Source organism: Centropristis striata, chromosome 20, assembly GCF_030273125.1.
Source record: "Centropristis striata isolate RG_2023a ecotype Rhode Island chromosome 20, C.striata_1.0, whole genome shotgun sequence".
NCBI lineage: Eukaryota > Metazoa > Chordata > Actinopteri > Perciformes > Serranidae > Centropristis > Centropristis striata.
Window position 1 is genome coordinate 34,214,616 of NC_081536.1, and position 20,139 is coordinate 34,234,754.

Below are 20,139 nucleotides of genomic sequence, written 5' to 3' on the forward strand. Positions count from 1 at the left end.
TTGACATGATAGTACCCCATAATATGGTGTTTTTCTGTTATTTCTGGTCATATTATGTTCTAATATGTATCAGCAGACTAAAATTGACTAATTTTTAGCATTTAAAAAAAATTGACCTTTTTTTTTTTTTTTTTTTTACAAAAATTGACACAATTTTTTTTTCAAATTATCGACATCCCATAATACGGTGTTTTTAAAATTTGCCCATTTTTGACAAAAATTGACATGATAGTATTCCATAATATGGTGTTTTTCTGTCATTTCTGGTCATATTATGTTCTAATATGTATCAGCAGACTAAAATTGACTAATTTTTAGCATTAAAAAATTTGACCTTTTTTTTTTTTTTTTTTTTAATTGACATATGATTTTTTTCCCCAAATTTTCGACATCCCATAATATGGTGTTTTTAAAATTTGACCTTTTTAAAAAAATTTTTTTTGACATGATAGTATCACATAATATGGAGTTTTTCTGTCATTTCTGGTCACATTATGTTCTAATATGTATCAGCAGACTAAAATTGACTAATTTTTAGCCTAAAAAAATTTGAGCTTTTTTTTATTTTTTTTTTTTACAAAAATTGACATTTTTCCCCCAAATTTTCGGCATCCCATAATATGGTGTTTTTAAAATTTGACCTTTTTAAAAAAAATTTTTTTTGACAAGATAGTATCCCATAATATGGTGTTTTTCTGTCATTTCTGGTCATATTATGTTCTAATATGTATCAGCAGACTAAAATTGACTCATTTTAAGCATTAAAAAATTTGACCTTTTTTTTTTTTTTTTTTTACAAAAATTGACATTTTTTTCCCAAATTTTCGACATCCCATAATATGGTGTTTTTAAAATTTGACCTTTTTAAAAAAAATTTTTTTGACATGATAGTATCCCATAATATGGTATTTTTCTCTAATTTTTGGCCATATTATGCTCTACAGCTCAACATATATGTATTAACAGACAACAATAAAGTATTTTTTTGTTGCATTTTTAGGCATTTTGAAATTTGAGCATTTTTGACAAAAAGCAACATGCTATAGTGTGACTTTTTATGAGGGGGTCATTTTTCAACATCCCATAATATGGTGTTTTTAAAATTTGACCATTTTTGACAAAAATTGACATGATAGTATCCCATAATATGGAGTTTTTCTGTCATTTCTGGTCATATTATGTTCTAATATGTATCAGCAGACTAAAATTGACTAATTTTTAGCATTTAAAAAAAATTGACCTTTTTTTTTTTTTTTTTTTACAAGAATTGACATATTATTTTTTTTCCAAATTTTCGACATCCCATAATATGGTGTTTTTAAAATTTGACCTTTTTAAAAAAAAAATTCTTTGACATGATAGTATCCCATAATATGGTATTTTTCTCTCATTTTTGGCCATATTATGCTCTACAGCTCAACATATATGTATTAACAGACAACAATAAAGTATTTTTTTGTTGCATTTTTAGGCATTTCGAAATTTGAGCATTTTTGACAAAAATCGACATGCTATAGTTTGACTTTTTTTTGATTGGGTCATTTTTGGACATCCCATAATATGGTGGGTTTTTTTGGCTATTTATGGATAAACTATACTACCACATGTATCAATGGAGTATAATGGGGCCATTTGAAGCATTTTAGCCATTTTAAAATTTTACATTTTTTAAAAATGGACATGCTATAGTTTATAGTAATAGTACGATAGACTTTTTTTTCAGTTTTTTGATCCCATAATATAGTGTTTTTTCTCTATTTCTGGACAAACTACATTTTGTTGTATCAACAGACCATAATTAACCCATTTGAAGCATTTTTAGACATTTGAAAATTTGACAATTTTTGATGAAAATCAATGGGAGCTTTAATGCTGCATGTGTTTGTGCACACAGATTTATTTGTGCAGAGCTTTTCCTCCAACGTCTTCCTCTTTGTGCCAAAGCTGATGAACAGAGACTCTGTGTGTGTGTGTGTGTGTGTGTGTGTGTGTGTGTGTGTGTGTGTGTGTGTGTGTGGTGTGTGTGTGTGTGTGTGTGTGTGTGTGTGGGCCTGTTTGCAGATTGCGGTCTCTTTTGTTTGTGTTTACAGCCCACATTAAAAACATTTTTGAGACAAAACATATTTTCTAGGAAAACCTTATTAACAGAATATTTTAAGGGTTTTCAAATTGTATGCACGCTTGTTCTGATTAGCCCTCTTTAAAAGCAAGCTGTACAAAATATTATACATTATTATATTCTACTTTTCAGTTTTTTTCACCTCCATCTGACCTCATAACTGATATCAAACACTGATTGATTTTTAACCCTTTAAATGGCAGGTTTTTGTCATAACACCATGTTTTTAGATGAAAAAAAACAAGAAATATGAATTATTTTCACTATAATACATGCATTTAAAAAAAAAAAAAAGTTGAATTATTGCAGCCAGAACCAAACCTTTAAACAGCATGTGATAAAATCTTCCTCTGCAGAAGGAGTTTCACCAGTTTTCATGTTTAATATAATAGATTCTCAGCTCTTTAATGGCTTCTTGTCCATTTTGGCTCAAAAGTCAACACTGAAACTTCATTCTCAATCTTTTTTTTAGCTTTTCTAGTGGAATTTTTGTGCATTTGCTAGCAATAATGAGGCTTTTCTTGGCTGGATGAAACCTTTTCTGCATTGTCACTGACATGAAGAGGACAACGTGCAACAGTTTCTCATGAGCACACATTAAAGCAGCTGTTAGAGGATCTTGTGGAGCATAACGTAGCTAAGAGAGACTCAGGTTTCAGCTCTCTAACAGGTTCTGTGTCTCTGTTCAGAGTCCCCAGGAGGACCAGGACCAGGACCCGGAGACGGAGACGGACTCGTGTCCTCAGCTCCCTCCGGCTGGAGGACGGAGGAAGAACCTGGAGTTTGAGCCTCTTTCCACCACAGCGCTCATCCTGGAGGACCGGCCCTCGTAAGTAGCTCCAGACTCTCAAAATGACAGGAAAAAAAACTAAATTACTTCAAACAGACACAAAATTACAAAAAAAGACACAAAATGACTGAAAAAAGACACAAAATGACTAAAAAAGACACAAAATGACTGAAAAAAGACACAAAATGACCGAAAAAAGACACAAAATGACTAAAAAAAGACACAAAATGACTAAAAAAGACACAAAATGATGAAAAAAGACAAAATGACGAAAAAAAAGACACAAAATGACAAAAAAAGACAAAATGACTAAAAAAAAGACAAAAAAAGACACAAAATGACAAAAAAGACAAAATGACTAAAAAAAAGACACAAAATGACAAAAAAGACAAAATGACCAAAAAAAGACAAAATGACCAAAAAAATACAAAATGACCAAAAAAAGACACAAAATTACTAAAAAATCACCAAAAAAGACCCAAAATGAGAATCCATGTGGGAGTGTCCCAATGCATCATGGGACTTTTCCAGAACTTATAAATCATGGTGAAGACGACTATAGTGGAGGGAGCTCAGATATAACAGCTATAAGCTCTCAGATACTTTGTGAGTTTCATTTCTATCTGCTACAGAGGCCGAAAAATCTATTATTTAGTAGAAGAGTTGACACTTCTGTTGGATTTACAGAGAAACTTCAGGTTTTAGGGGCTGATTTTAAAATCACCAACCAGAGGTTTACAGGCAGTTTTTACAGCCGTTTGAGGCCTAAATGAGTTCAACAGAACAGAAAAAGCTGCTGACACAAACACAATGTTGCTACATTGTGTAACTTCTGAGTCAGAGTTCCTTAATACAACCAAACCGTCCCTTTAGGAAACTCTTTGAAGTGGATATGAAAGGGCCATTAATGTGTCTGTCTGTCTGACTGTCTGTCTGTCTGACTGTCTGTCTGTCTGTCTGTCTGTCTCTCTGACTGTCTGTCTGTCTGTCTGACTGTCTCACTCTCTGTCCTTCCAGGAACCTTCCTGCTAAATCTCTGGAGGAAACTCAGAGGCACAAAATGGAATATGAGGAGATGGTGGCAGGAGCCAAGAGGAGAGGTACTCAGATAATAATAACCAGCGTCTACAATTACACCTTTACCTCACTGGATAAAACAAAAAATAAAAAAAAGATCTGTAAAGAGAACGATTGTCCACTTCCTGTGTGATGTGGAGCCTTTGTTGTTCTGATCTGACTCATACACAAAGCTGCAGCAGGAAGACAACATGTAAACAAGAGCCTGGTGCTGTCTCACTCTCTGTCTCCCTGTCTGTCTGCCTGTCTCACTCACTCTCTGTCTCACTCTCTCTCTGTCTCACTCTCTGTCTCACTCTCTCTCTGTCTCACTCTCTGTCTGTCTCTCTCTCTGTCTCACTCTCTCTCTGTCTCACTCTCTGTCTGTCTCTCTCTCTGTCTCACTCTCTCTCTATCTCACTCTCTCTCTGTCTCACTCTCTCTCTGTCTCACTCTCTGTCTCACTCTCTCTCTGTCTCACTCTCTCTCTGTCTCACTCTCTGTCTCCCTGTCTCACTCTCTCTCTGTCTCACTCTCTGTCTCCCTGTCTCACTCTCTCTCTGTCTCACTCTCTGTCTCACTCTCTCTCTGTCTCACTCTCTCTCTGTCTCACTCTCTGTCTCACTCTCTCTCTGTCTCACTCTCTCTCTGTCTCACTCTCTCTCTGTCTCACTCTCCGTGTCACTCTCTCTCTGTCTCATTCTCTCTCTGTCTCACTCTCTGTCTCCGTGTCTCACTCTCTCTCTGTCTCACTCTCTGTCTGTCTCACTCTCTGTCTCACTCTCTCTCTGTCTCACTCTCTCTCTGTCTCACTCTCTCTCTGTCTCACTCTCCGTGTCACTCTCTCTCTGTCTCATTCTCTCTCTGTCTCACTCTCTGTCTCCGTGTCTCACTCTCTCTCTGTCTCACTCTCTGTCTGTCTGTCTCACTCTCTGTCTGTCTGTCTCACTCTGTGTGTGTGTGTGTCAGAGATGAAGGAGGCTCAGAGGAAGAAGCGTCAGATGAAGGAGCGCCACCGTCAGGAGGACAGCATCTCCAACGCCATGGTGGTGTGGAACACCGAGATCCTGCCGCACTGGGACACCATGTACGTCCACACAGCTCCCTCCCTCTCTGTTGTTGTTGTTGTTGTTGTTGTTGTTGTTGTTGACTGTGCTGGTTGTGTGTAGGAAGGGGACGAGGCGGGTCAGGGACCTGTGGTGGCAGGGTCTCCCCCCCAGCGTCAGAGGGAGGGTCTGGAGCCTCGCCATCGGCAACGAGCTCAACATCACTCCAGGTACCAACGCGCTCAGACCGGTTGCCATGACAACTGTGACTTTTCTAAGAGGTTTCAGCAAACGGTTTTCAAATTATTCGGCAAAAACACGCCAGAAAATCCCCCCAATGTTCCCCTATGGAGAGGCTAGAGTGATGACATCATCGCTAGAGTGCAGAGGGAGAGGAAAATTTGTTGAAAAAATAAATGTTTGACTTTCTTTAAATTTTTTATGTCATTATGACTATTTTTTCTCATTTCGACTTTTTTTCAGTTTTACTTTTTCAAATTTTTACTTTTTTTTCCTCATTTGGATTTTTTTTTCAAATTTTTACTTTTTTTTTCAAATTTTTACTTTTTTATGACTTGAACTTTTTTTTCCTAATTTTTACTTTTTTCGTGATTTTGACTTTTTTTTCTCATTTTGACTTTTTTCCTAATTTCAACTTTTTTTTTCTCATTTTGACTTTTCGTGACTTCTTTTTTTTTAAACACACACACAGTGGATGATGACGCAAATATGCAAAAGCTGCAACAACGTAATGCTCATGCATCCAGATTTCAGCCTTGTGGGGTGAAAACAGACCCACAAACAAACAAACAAACAAAGAGTAGAGGTAGCAGCTAATAAAGACCTAGATTTGTGTTATGGATGCTTTTATTTCCTCTGGTCTGAATTAAGATTCATTATGGAAGACATAAAACAGCTAAAAAATGTCCAGTGCATGAAAAAAACGTGTTTTTGCAGATAGTGCCTGGCCTTAAATATCTAAAAATCTTCAGAAATTGACGTTTCAATATATTAAAGTGCCTTTTATAGTCTGTTTGTGAGTGATTTTATGGTTCTGTTTGTGCAGAGCTGTATGAGATCTTCCTGTCCAGAGCCAAAGAGAAGTGGAGGAGCTACAGCGAGACGAGTTCAGTCAACGACAACGAGAGCGGTACGACACAAACATGAGACAAAATAAAAACATTATCAACCGTCTGATCACAACAATAAAACCCTGAATCTTTTCTCTGGTCAGACGGAGGAGCCTCTCTGGCCGACAGAGAATCCAGTCTGGATCTCATCAAGCTGGACATCTCCAGAACCTTCCCCTCGCTCTTCATCTTCCAGAAGGTATTTAAACCTTCTTCTTCTTCTCTTTTATCAGAACCGCTTTGTTCTGAAACATTTTATACAACATCATGTGTTGAAAACTTTTTCTCATTTTGACTATTTTTCTCATTTTTACTTTTTTTTTCTCATTTCGACTTTTTTTTCTAATTTTGACTTTTTTTCGTGACTTCTTTTTCTTTCTACTTTTCTCATTTCTACTTTTTTCTCATTTTGACTTTTTTTGTCATTGTTACTTTTTTTTCTCATTTTGACTTTCTTTCTTATTTCAACTTTTTTTTTCTAATTTTTACTTTTTTCCCCTAATTTTTACTTTTTTTTTTACTTCAACTTTTTTTCTCATTTTGACTTTTTTTCTCATTTCGACTTTTTTTTCTCATTTCGACTTTTTTCCCCTCATTTTTACTTTTTTCTCATTTTTACTTTTTATTAAGAACCAGTTTGCTCTGGAACGTTTTATGCAACATCATGTGTTTAAAACTTATAGTGCTGACAAATATTTTTTAATTTTTTACTGCATTTTTGGTTCCAGCTGATTTTAGTTCACTATCAAATTCATTAAACATACTTTATTTTGTAGTTTTAATTGTATTTAAGTCACGGCATGACTTTTGAATTCTTAATTTGGTGTTTGGATGCTTGAAAATGATCCTTTTTAGATTATAGACATAGAAATAATTATTTTGAGGTATAATGTGTCTTTTCTCCAAGTCAGTATTTTTAATGACGTTTTTTAAATATTTTTTTACTGACAGCTCAAGAGTGCAAAAATATATTTTGATGCTTCAGTTTTATTTTTCAGTAGAAAATAGTTTTATTGGCACGGAAAAAAGTTATAGTAAAAAATAAGACAAAGGAATTAGAATTATTTTTATTTTGATATTTCTTTGCATTAGTGGTAAATCTCCAGTATTTTTCCTGAAGGTTTTCTCCTGTTTTCATGTTAAGTTTTGTCTCTTTGCTCAGTTTTTCTCTCTTTTTAATGAATATTTTCTCTTTTCTGTCTGGTCCTGCAGGGCGGTCCCTACCACGACCTCCTCCACAGCGTCCTGGGAGCCTACACCTGCTACAGACCAGACATCGGATACGTCAGTTTTATTCCTCCCTCTAAACAATAATAATAGTTAATAATAATTTGTTTACAGACAGAAGTGTTTTAGCTTTTATCCTGCAGGTTTGAAATGATTTATTAACTCTCAGGGCCGGTTCAATTTTCATGCACACTTGCACAAAAGCAGGCTATAAAAAATGTAAAAATTATGATATTCTTCTTTCTCTACAAAGAAAAAAGTTGAATTATTGCAGCCTGGAACTGATTTTGCTGATGTTGCATTACTATTTTTTGTGCAGAGTCAAATACTCACACTTACTGCTTAGGGAATTAAAATGAGCTCTTAAAAAGCAAGCTATAAAAAAAAAAATACATTATCATATTCTACTTTCATTGTACTGATTTTTCGCCTACATCTGACCTTATTATTGATATCAAACACTCATTGATTTCTGAATATTTTAACCCTTTATATGCCATGTTTCTGCCATGTTTATAGATCCATGTCTAGATTTATCTGATCAGTTCATGCTTGTGTGTATAAATCACAGTTTTTTCTCTCTATGCTGAATATGGTCAGAATGAGTCAATCTGGTGGAAAGTAGTAAAAATGATCAATTCCAAGGCCAAAGACCAGATTTAATAAAATGTTTTATGCTTTAATTTAAGTGAGATGATAAACAGCATTTTGATGTATTTCAGTGTCTCAACCTGTAGAGTAACTATTGTTTGTCCTCAGTGTATTTCAGCATTACTGCAGGAGCTGAGCTGGAAATAACAAGAGACAATAAAAATACACAATCTGGACAAAATTTATGATGAATGCATGAATACAGACAAAACACATGAAGAATGAAAAGCACGTAAAACCTGCCCTGAGGGTTAGTGTTTGTCATTCACTTTGTGACATTTGGTGTCTGATGTTTAGGGCTCTCACAATGGAACTATTTACACACATTTATTATTTTTTCATTTAACAAAGATGGAATAAAATCTCAGATGTTAAATGATTAAACACTAACATTCATGCAGGAACCTTGCCTAGTAAAATAGTTAAAATTGATCAAGATTATGATGTAAATTGGTTGAAAATACATATTGTTGTAGGTTCAGGGCATGTCGTTCATCGCGGCGGTCCTGATCCTGAACCTGGAGGAGGCCGAGGCCTTCATCACCTTCGCCAACCTGCTCAACAAACCGTGTCAGATGGCGTTCTTCAGGGTCGACCACGAGCTGGTACACACACACACACACACACACACACACACACACACACACACACACACACACACACAGACATAATACCTGTTACCTGTTTGTTTACTGATGACATCGTCCTCTCTGTGTGTCAGATGTTGAAGTATTTTGCAGCCTTCGAGGTTTTCTTTGAGGAGAATCTTCCTCGTCTCTTCAGTCACTTCCAGATCAACAACCTGACCCCTGACCTCTACCTGATCGACTGGTGAGTACCACCAAGAGGAAGCGGCCCTGTTATAACACTTTCAAAATAAAACACAGGCAGTAGAACCATTTCATTTTTTGTTTTTCATGGACAATCATGTATTTTTTCATGTCAGTATTTCAGTATCTTTTCAGTGATGTTTTTTTGCAAACAGTTTTGAAACATATCAGAATATAATATGTATTTTAAATATATTCAATAGGAAAAAAATGCATTTGGATTGAAAAAACTATTTCATGATGTGTTTTTTATTGAAATTAGCATTGTTTTCAATGCCAAACTTGATTTTTTTTTTAGGTTACTTAGCTCGAATGAGAGGCTTTTATTTTGAAAAGTAACTGTCTGTGTGTGTCTCGTCCAGGATCTTCACCCTCTACAGTAAGTCCCTCCCTCTGGACGTGGCGTGTCGGGTTTGGGACGTCTTCTGCCGGGACGGCGAGGAGAGTTTGTTCCGGACCGGACTCGGCATCCTGCGTCTGTTCGAGGACGTCCTGCTGCAGATGGACTTCATCCACATCGCCCAGTTCCTGACCCGGCTCCCCGAGGACCTGCAGGCCCACACGCTCTTCACCGCCATGGCCAACACGCACATGATCAGCAGGAACCGCCGCTGGGCTCAGGTACAGAACCGAACCACCACCGATGGGCTCAAGTACAGAACCGAGACAGTCCCTGGGCTCAGGTACAGAACCGAGACAGTCCCTGGGCTCAGGTATAGAACCGAGACAGTCGCTGGGCTCAGGTACAGAACCGAGACAGTCGCTGGGCTCAGGTACAGAACTGAGACAGTCCCTGGGCTCACGTACAGAACCGAGACAGTCGCTGAGCTCAGGTACAGAACCGAGACAGTCGCTGGGCTCAGGTACAGAACCGAGACAGCCGCTGGGCTCAGGTACAGAACCGAGACAGCCGTTGGGCTCAGGTACAGAACTGAGACGGTCGCTGGGCTCAGGTACAGAACCGAGACAGCCGCTGGGCTCAGGTACAGAACCGAGACAGCCGTTGGGCTCAGGTACAGAACTGAGACAGTCGCTGGGCTCAGGTACAGAACCGAGACAGCCGCTGGGCTCAGGTACAGAACCGAGACAGCCGTTGGGCTCAGGTACAGAACCGAGACAGTCGCTGGGCTCAGGTACAGAACCGAGACAGTCGCTGAGCTCAGGTACAGAACCGCCGGGCTTCATTTTATTGAGTGTGCTTGAAAAAAAAAGCACACTATCTCCTCTCCATCTGGCTTAATCCTAGATTTCATTTTTCCGTTTCTTCTGTGTTTTTTCCCGTCGACTACTCCTCCCAGAGTTAAAAAGGTATCAAATCGACCGGCTCGGCCATGACAAGTGTGCTATGACTTTTCTTTTTCGATTTCTGTCAGTGGCTTCACAGGAGCAGCTGATTTCAGTTGATTGCTCTGCTCTGATTGGTGGACGCCACCTGGCCCTGGTTGCTTAGCTACCAAAGCCCCCCCAACACACACTGACAAGTTTTTTCTCGTTATTTTGACTTTTTTTTTTTTCGTGACTTCAATTTTTCTTTCATATTGACCTTTTTTCAAATTTTGACGTTTCTCATTTTGACTTTTTTTCATATTTACTATTTTTCGTGACTCAAAATATTTTTCTCATATTTGACTTTTTTGTTATTATTTTGACTTTTTGTCGTGACTTCGACTTTTTACTTCTCATTTTCACTTTTTTTTTGTGATTTTGACTTTTTTCTTCTCATTTTAATTATTTATTCTCATTTTTACTTTTTATGTGACTTTTTTTTTCCTCTCATTTTGATTTTTTTTTAGTGGCTTCAACTTTTCAAGTTTTCTCATTTTGTATTGAAATGAATGGACCCAAATGCTTCTGCAGCCCTGGAGGTTGCCGCCTGGGGTAAAACATGTGAAATTAATGATTATTTTTCTGTGTTTTCAGGTGTTTTCTGCGTTGATGAAGGATGGAATCAAAGAGGATAAAAACAGCAGCCCGGCTCTGAGAAGCTAACACTAGCTCACCCTGACGCTAACACCTCCAAACTAAACGACTTTGGAGCCGGAAGACGAACTCTCTGGACGTCGGACTGATCCTCTGCAGAAGGAATCATCGTTTTGGTTCGTGTCACTACTCCACCAGCTCACTGAAGCTGGGAATTAACCCCTGAGTGGGAGAATCTCCTGTTATTCCTGCTCTATAAACACCACTAACAGCATCGGCCCTGAGTAATTCTAAAGACTCCAAATCTCTGTTTTCGGTGCTAATGATTTTTAAGAACGACCTTTAATTCTAACTGTAGGTCCTGTAGGTTTTGATCTTACACTATTATTAATTTGCTGCATTTTTTTTAGCTTTGAAAACAACGAGGGGAATCTGCAGAAGCATGGCTGAAGCTAATATAATATCATGAGACACTTTAAGCTCTGCAGGCGACACATTGGGAACATTTTCTAGTAATTATTAAGGAATCACATCTCATCAAGTGCAAGCAAACTAAATATTCAGTGTTTTATTTTAACGTTTTTACAGGAAAATGAATTATTATTATTATTATTCCATGGTCCTCTCGAGGCTCCAGGAGGCTTTTCTACACGTGTTAAATACTTTAAAATATCCTCAATATCTAAATCAAACTGTTTAAGGAGGTAAATATCATTCTAAGTGTTCAGTAACACACATTTTTATAGGTTTTAGACTAAATAATATGGTGGCCCTGAGAGCTCACAGTGCTGCAACTGAAGAAAACACAAAACACAACAAACTGAGAAAACATCTTCAACAATCTGACAACACAAGAGCAGCATTTAGAAAACAAGGACCACAACACAACAGAGTGTTTCCAGAGGACACTTAAAAGTGATGCACACGTCTGGACACACATGTTATTTCAACATAATGATCATTTCACATTATAACTTGTGAAAAACATTTTGCAGAAAAAAAGGACCCAAACAGACTTAAGTTTGTTGTCGTAATAATACTTTGAATACTTCGAACCCTAACGTTAGCCGGCGATCGATAGCTTGCAAATGTTAGTGGCTGATCATAGTGTACTTATGTTAGCCGGCAATCGATAGCATGATAACGTTAACGGCCAATCATAGCATGCTAACGTTAGCCGCCGATCATATCATGCTAATGTTAGTGGCCGATCACATCATGCCATAATTAGCTGGATAGCGTGTTAATGTTAGCAGGCGATCGATAGCGTGTTATCTTTGTATAAAATAAGTTTGTAGGGAAAAGAAACAACAGAATCCACGCCGGGGTCGAGGGGGTCAGGTGACGATTCTCATTTACATATTGACATTGATTTGGTCGACGTATGTAACATTAGCATGCTAACGCTAGCGGCCAATCATAGCGTGGTATCGTTAGCAGGCGAACAAGACCAACTGGGTCTTGTTGAGAGAGACCAACTAAAACGTGTTTCATTCATTTATTTTATATATGTGCTAGTGGGCTAACGCTAGCTGGCTAACGCTATATATCACGTTATAACAGGAAAATATCATTATCATGAAATACCGTGAAGATTTCACGTTAACACAATGTGAAATTATAATTATCTTGAAATAACGTGACAATATGAAGCGTGTCCAGACGTGTGCGTCACTTTTAAGTGTCCTCTGGAAACACTTCTGTTGTGTTGTGGTCTTTGTTTTCTAAATGCTGCTCTTGTGTTGTCACATTGATGAAGATGTTTTCTCAGTTTGTTGTGTTTTGTGTATTTTCAGGGCCACCGTAGATAAAATCCTGTTTCTAACAGTTAGTTCTGCTACGTGAATCGATGAAATGTGGATTTATGAGCCAAAAATGACTGAAATGTCGGCTTTTTATGGTGTTATTGGGGTCAGAATTAACCCATGAAGAACCACTTGTGGGGCCAGTTTCTAATCAGTGTTTGAAGACTCCAGATTTCCCCTCAGAGCACTTTATAAAAGCAGCACTGGAGCTCCGGCTTCGTCCACCCAGCCAGCTCAGATTTTGAACTAACGGGGCATTTAAAGTGCCTCAGTGTTTCCTCTCCCGCTGCTGAGAGGACGATTCACCAGACGACCAAGAATCTGCCAACGACAGCCGACTAGATAGAAACATGTAGGTAGAACATTAGAACAAGATGCAGAAAGCAACAAACCAGATAAAAGGCTTGGCTTCTTTTTATTAGATTTGACTAGTTTTAGCTTGAGAATGAAGCTTTTTTTTAATCTGCAGCAGAACTTTTCTCGCTTGTTCCATCGTCTGTGGAAATGCAAGAAGACTTTTTATTTTAAAAAACGCCTGCAAAGAAAGAAAGGAAGGAGAGGTTTTTGTATTTTTACTGAGAAATCCAGCAAAATATCTTCTGTCACAACTTTTCCTCCACAGAGTCGCCCTCTTATGACACTTAAACTGAAATAATTAGCCAATAAATCAATTAGTTGCAGCAATTTTCTACAGCAATTTTGATAATTTAATAATAATAACAATAATAGCTCAATCCAGCTTCTTAAATTGAATATTTTTCTGATTTTCTTTGCACTGTTGGCCGAACAAAGCTAAGCTCCTGACATTTGACAATTTGTGGCATTTTTAATAATATTTTCTGACATTTAAAACTAAAAATTACTGTCATTATTGATGAATCTTCAGATTAAATACTATACGCTCTAAAATAATGTCAGAAATTAGTGGAAAGAATAAAGAATAAAATTTGCATCTTTTCACTACTTCTATCACTATTACATTATTTTAGAGCAAATTATATTCTTCATTAATTTTTTGTTTTAAAATAATGTCAGAAAATATTGTAAAAGATTGCAGATTACAGTTTGTCGGAATTTAAAAAATTTTGTTCGACCAAAAGGTGATTAATCTGCAGTTAATCTGACAATTAATTCAAAGTTTTATAGCAAAAAATGCTCAAATTTTCACAAAAAATGTGAATATTTTAAGCTTTTTTAAAAATACTTCTACAGTTTGTTATTAAACCAACAAAAATTAGTTTAATATCCAAGAAGTCTGGAAAAAAACTTAAAATATTCACATTTGAGAGGCAGATTGTCAGATAACTTGCAGATTAATTGTTGTTGCAGCTGAAAAACAAGTCAATAAACAGATAAATAAACAACGAAAATAATCCAAAGGAGGCACTCTGAATAAACATGAATAAGTTCGCCGTCATGTGTCATTAAAAACAAGTTTATAAATGTTTTAAAATAATAATAATTACAGACACAAACATCGAATGTTCCTGGTTATTAAATCTGGATTCTGATGGACAGAATCAGGTCCTAAAGGCCTGTAGAAGTGCTTTACATCACACACACACACACACACGCGCACACACACACACACACACACACACACCAGCAGATTGATCAGGCCTTAACTCCTCGTGGACCAAGCAGCCACTTCCTCATGTTTTTTTCCTGTTTGTTAAAAGCAGAAAACTCACCGGAGACGCCAAGAAAAATCAATGTGGTTGATCATAAATCACATATTTCAGTCTCTTAAAAACAAATAAAAATTCTCAGAAACATTTAGTTTTCAGAAAACAATGTTTTTAACCAGTGGAATCATGTTTTTGTTTTAAAATAAATTTAAGGGGTTAAAAGTCTGATTTTACAACCTTGTGTGGTTTGTTTCCACCAACTGGAGCGTTTTTTTTCTGGTTTCTATTAGAACTATTGCTGCTGTATTATGGAGCATTATGTAGCGTTTAATTCCATGCAGCGAAATTAATGTAGTTGATAATAATTCACTTATTTCAGAAAAAAAAAATCTCTGTAGCATTTAGTTTACAGAAAACATTTTTTTTTCAGTTCAAAAACCAAAAGTAATCTGTTTAATATGATATAAAACAGAAAAAGCACAGAAGTTCAATTACATAACTTCAAATAGTATTGTTTAATTTGGTTTTGGTATGTGGACTTTGTCGCTCTTTATACTCCATTTCCTCTGTTCCCCCCAAAATAGTGAAAAATGTCCATCATATTTTTTTTTTTAAAATCCAAGTTATGTCTATAAATGACTTTTTATCAGTTCAGAAACTCAAAAATATTCAGTTTAACATGATAAAAACAGAAAAAAGCAGAAAATCTCCATATTGAGAAGGCTGAAAACGGCATTTTCTGCCATATTTGCATAAAACAAAGCCCTATGTTTCCAGACCTCCTGGTTTCCTCTCCGGTGAGTTTTTCTGCAGCGTTCCAGTGTTTTCACCAAACCACTCCATCAATCAGCCACTTCCTGTTGCTATTTGTTTGTTTTTTGGGGTTAAAAAACTCCAAATCAGCTGTAATGTTTGTGTTTTTTTTGTCTGAACTGCCAAATTCTACTTAGACAAGCTGCTTGACGTTCCATCAGAGAACCACAGAATCTCTTCACTCGGCTGTTTAGGAAGACAGCTGAGGAAGTGGTGGGTGTTTTTCAAAATAAAGCTTGACCAAAGTGTTAATTAAGCACTTGATGATATAAGATAGAGACCTGGGAATTAAGTCAGATTATTATTACATTTTTCAGACCGTAGCAGCGTGATTTCATACATTATTTCTGCTTCGAAAACTCTTTAAAACACCTCCACACGTCTGTTTTATTAAACAACTATGAATCAGAGAAGGAAAAATAGTCCGCACTTTGTGAACTTGAGCTGTTTTTTTTTTGTTTGTCTCACAGGTACACTAATTAATTAAGTGCAAACATGCTCAATAACAAACTTTTACCTGGTGATGAAGCCGTTTCCCATCAACATAATGTCAGTTTAATTAAAAGGTTTCCATTCATCCATTTTTAATGTTTTCTTTTTAAAAATCTGGTTGTCTAAAACCAACCAGATGTGACCAATGTGACTCTTTTTCTTTCTGTGAATCTTTATTTTCAACACACCTGTGAGTTTAATGTGTCAACAGCCTGGTTTATCTTAATTTAATTGGTTATTCCCAATTTCTGGCTTCTCTCCTGGATCCAGAGAAGGTTTTAGGAGCTCAAAATTACCAAAATTTTACTTCAAATTGGACAAAATTGGAGTTGACTAAAATGGTTTCCAGGTCCCACCCAAATAAAACGATAATCTACGTAGAAAATGTTATTTTTCAGACCAAATAATGTTAAATTTTGTTGATTTTGAAGTGGGTTTTCACCCAAAAAAAACCTCAAAATCACCAAAATGGATAACAAACTCACATTTATTCATCTAAACAGCAACACTTTTAATTTATTTTAAACTCTTTTTTTATGTTCAAGGATATTTTTAAATTAATAATTTCAGTCATTAAGGTTTTTTTTCAGGTATTATTGTTTACTTTTCTGCAATTAACTGAAATTAAATATAAATGTTCAGTTTTTCTGAGAACTTAACCCATTAAATTAAAAAATGTTGTAACATAAACTTTAATAAAAAACAAAATTTAAGACCAATTTAATGGTTTTAATGTTACACGACTGGAAAAAAGTCAAAGTATACGCTGACGACACCTGACGCTTTATTTCAGTTCGACTAAATTAATCTCGTCTCAAACTGGACGCACAGATGTGTTGAAGATCAAAGAGGATTCTGTTTGTTTGTTTGTTTGTGCTTATTTTCACTATTTCACACACATAAAAGTGCAATATGTTGTTGTTTTTAGTCAGGAGAACCGTGTTCTACCCAGAAACGCTTGATTTCACTCCACATTTTTACTGGCGGCTGCAGAGGGAAGATGAGATTAATGTGATATTTCCCCGCTCACATGTTTTCTTTTTATTTAAGTTTCTTCATCGTCATCATCATTGTTGTCGCTCTCGGTTGTATTTTATATTTCCATGTAAATTCATTTTTAGCTTTTAATGTTGGTGTGTTTTGTTGTTTTTTCTCGTCAAATTTAAGTGTACAGTTTTTTTTCATAATGCCTTACAGGTGATGTAAATAAACTGTAAAAATGTTTCTTTCTTTTCATATAATGGCCACTAGTTGAATGTGTAAATAAATATCTCAGCAAACTGGCTTCTGTCTGTCATTTCAACATCTACAACAACTCAGACAATTACACAAAAAACTATTATAACACGCTATGTTTTTATGACATACTATATACTGTGATGATTATTATGAAAGTCTGATGACAAAATATACTACCACATGTATGAACAGACTATAATATCATTTTTAGGCATTTTTAAAATTTGACCATTTTTGACAAAAATCGTCATGCATGCAAGACCTTTTTTTTTTTGAAGTGGTCACTTTTTTACGTCCCAAAATGACGTTTTCCTGTTATTTCTGGCCATATGTTCAAATATGTATCAACAGACTATAATAAAGTATTTTTTAGCATTTTTAAAGTTGGCCATTTTTGACAAAAATCAACATACATTTGAAGTATTTTTAGTCATTTTAAAATTTGAATCATTTTGACAAAAAATCGACATGCTGACTTTTTTTTTGAGGGGGTCATTTTTGACCGTCAATTTAAAAATGCCCAAATTTTTTTTAAATGGATTTAAATTAATATTAATATTTTGATATTGATTGTATTAGTATAGTTTGTCCAAAAATAGCGGGGAAAAAACATTATGGGATGTCCAAAAATGATGATTATTGTCCAAAATGTTCAAATTTTAAAATGCCTAATAATGCATTAAATGGGTCAATTATGGTCTGTTGGTCTTTTGACATATTGGAGCAAAAAAATTCAGAAAAACACCATATTATGGGATGTCCAAAAATCAACCCTCATGACTTTTTTAATGTTTTGAAGCTACTTGGATACATTTTCGAGTTCTTTTTCTGACTGTTGACTGCTTCTGCCTTTAGACTTTAGTTAATAATAAAACAATGTTTCTAAAACTGAAGCAGCATTTATTATAAATACTTACCAGCATTGATTGAATAGAGAAGAATCAACTCTAATGACTCATATTTAGTGTTTTCTAGTTCTGGAGGTGTTGCTGTGAACCGTTCAGACCACTAGATGGAGTCTGACGACCAGCTTGGTTCTCTGGACCGTCAGAGGAAACATCAGTTACTGTGAAGCTCACATCAGTTCTTTAATTCTCATGAAGCATCGACATGAGGAAAACAGTATAAATATGCAATAAAGTACTTTTAACAATCATAAATATAGAGATAAAACCGTGTTTACAGCTTCCCTCCATGAGTAATTTACTACATTTATTAGTCTTTGTGTGATAAAAGTTCCTGCTGCAAATGATCTGTTTCTCACCAAGATAAAAAAAAAAAAAACTTAGACTGAGAAGTGTAAGATAATTCATCTTGGTTTTTTTTTTTTTTTAAGTATTTTTAGGCATTTTAAAATGTGACCATTTTTGACAAAAATCGACTTTTTGTATGGCTCTTTTTTTGATGGGATAATTTCTGGAAATCCCATAATATGGTGTTTTACGCAATTTTTGGACAAACTATTATACAATATGTATCAACAGACTATAACTGACCAGTTGTAGGCATTTTAAAATTTGACAATTTTTGACAAAAATAGTCATGCCATAGTATTACTTTTTTGAGTGGATCATTTTTGGACATCCCATAATATGGTCATTTCTTTCCATATTAGGCTCTAATACGTATCAACAGACCATAATTTTGCCATTTTATTTAGCATATTTAGGCATTTTAGAATATTAACATTTTTGACAAAAAATCGACATATATGACTTTTTTTGAGGGGATCATTTTGGACATCCCATAATATGGTGTTTCTAACCCTTTTAAGAGTTAATTTCTTGTTTTAAGTGTTCAACATGCTTATTTCTAGATTTAATAATCTTAATTTAAGAAATCTTGTCAAGTGAAATTATCTGTCCATGCAGCAAGATCATTTCCCTCAGATTTGATGTTTTATCTGTTTTTTAGACACACCTTTTTTGCAGTTTGGGGTCAGAAACACACTGTAAAAAATGTCTGTAGATTTTACGGTGAAAAACTTCTAAACCATGACAGTAAAAGACGTAAAATGATAAATGAGTTAATTCACTTTCAGTAACAATGAAACACCGTAAATGTATATATCAGCCAAAACAGTATTTTTTTTTACATTTAAAAAAAAATAAATTACTCCACTGTAAAATACACTGGCACCATGTTTGTAGCAAAAATATACTGTAATATATTTACAAGCCATGACTTTATTTTTGCATTTATTTTTTGTAAAAATACTTTTTCTCACTGTTAAATGTACTAAACACAATATCTCTAACAGAAATATACTGTAATATTTAATGGTAAAATCTTTAATTTATGCAGCATTTATAAAGTATTTTCTGGTCAATTATATGGCAAAACAGCGTTTCTTTTGATGGAAAAACTTTTTATTTATACGGTAAAATATGGAATAAAATGGCAATCTTAAACGTGAAATCAACAGTGCCAATATAATTTTACCGTAATATTAGAAAAAGTTGCACCTTATTTATTACGGTAAAGTTCTGGCAACCACAACTGCTGGTTTTTACCGTAAAAACAACAGTTTTTTTATTTACAGTGCAGGTTTTGTGAGCCGTTTTCCCTCCAGATCAGATAAAATCAGCTGTAATAAGTCTCAGATCTGAGGCGAGGTGCGGCTGTGAGTGTGAACATCTGTGGTGTTTACCCGTATTGGCAGCCGGACTCCAATCCACGGCGACCTCGCTCAGATCTCAGGTATTTCCGAGGCCCTGCGGTGGGAGCGAGGCCAGAGGAAGAGTCTGGATGGGAGGTATGTGGCGGGGCAGTCTGGGGGCTTTCCTGTGGAGGCGGGGCTGCAGGAGGAAGGAGCTGGCTGCCCCGGGGGCCTCTGGGATACCACAGCAGGAGGCGGGAGGCCGAGGTCAGGCCAGGAGGAGAACAGGAGGAGGTGCAGGAAAAACACCAGAGGAGGAGGAAATATGGAACGACAGATCAACCGATTAAAACTGACACATCTGAAGCATTTTGAGGCATTTTTAAATTTGGTTCGTTTTGACAAAAATCGACATGTTACAGTGTGACTTTTTTGTTGAGGAGGTCATTTATGATATGGTGTTTTTTCACTATTTTTTGGATTAAAACTCAAGTGCAATATGTATCTGCAGACTACAAATGACGCATTTTGATGCGTTTTGAGGCATTTTTAGCATTTTGAGGAAATTAAAAATTTGTCTCGTTTTAACAAAAATCGACATGTTACAGTATGACTTTTTTGTTGAGGGGGTCATTTTTGAACATCCCATAATATGGTGTTTTTTCACTATTTTTGCATAAAAACTCAAGTACAATATGTATCAACGGACTATAATTGTCCAATTTTAAGTATTTTTAGGCATTTTGAAATTGAGCTCGTTTTGTTGAGGGGGTCATTTTTGGGCATCCCATAAT

General features: G+C 35.8%; 1 protein-coding gene across 1 annotated transcript in view; it reads left to right on the plus strand.

The window, feature by feature from the left end:
* Positions 1–11,648, plus strand: part of tbc1d12a (TBC1 domain family, member 12a) — a 30,890-nt gene extending 19,242 nt beyond the window's left edge. Inside the window, exons 3-13 of the mRNA XM_059360002.1 lie at positions 2,809–2,948; positions 3,927–4,009; positions 4,935–5,052; positions 5,135–5,241; positions 6,078–6,161; positions 6,246–6,340; positions 7,354–7,425; positions 8,496–8,624; positions 8,741–8,850; positions 9,212–9,470; positions 10,770–11,648. Coding sequence (XP_059215985.1) covers positions 2,809–2,948; positions 3,927–4,009; positions 4,935–5,052; positions 5,135–5,241; positions 6,078–6,161; positions 6,246–6,340; positions 7,354–7,425; positions 8,496–8,624; positions 8,741–8,850; positions 9,212–9,470; positions 10,770–10,838 — 1,266 coding nt within the window. The 3' untranslated portion in view covers positions 10,839–11,648. The remainder of the gene's footprint in view (positions 1–2,808; positions 2,949–3,926; positions 4,010–4,934; positions 5,053–5,134; positions 5,242–6,077; positions 6,162–6,245; positions 6,341–7,353; positions 7,426–8,495; positions 8,625–8,740; positions 8,851–9,211; positions 9,471–10,769) is intronic.
* The last annotated feature ends 8,491 nt before the right edge of the window (positions 11,649–20,139 follow it).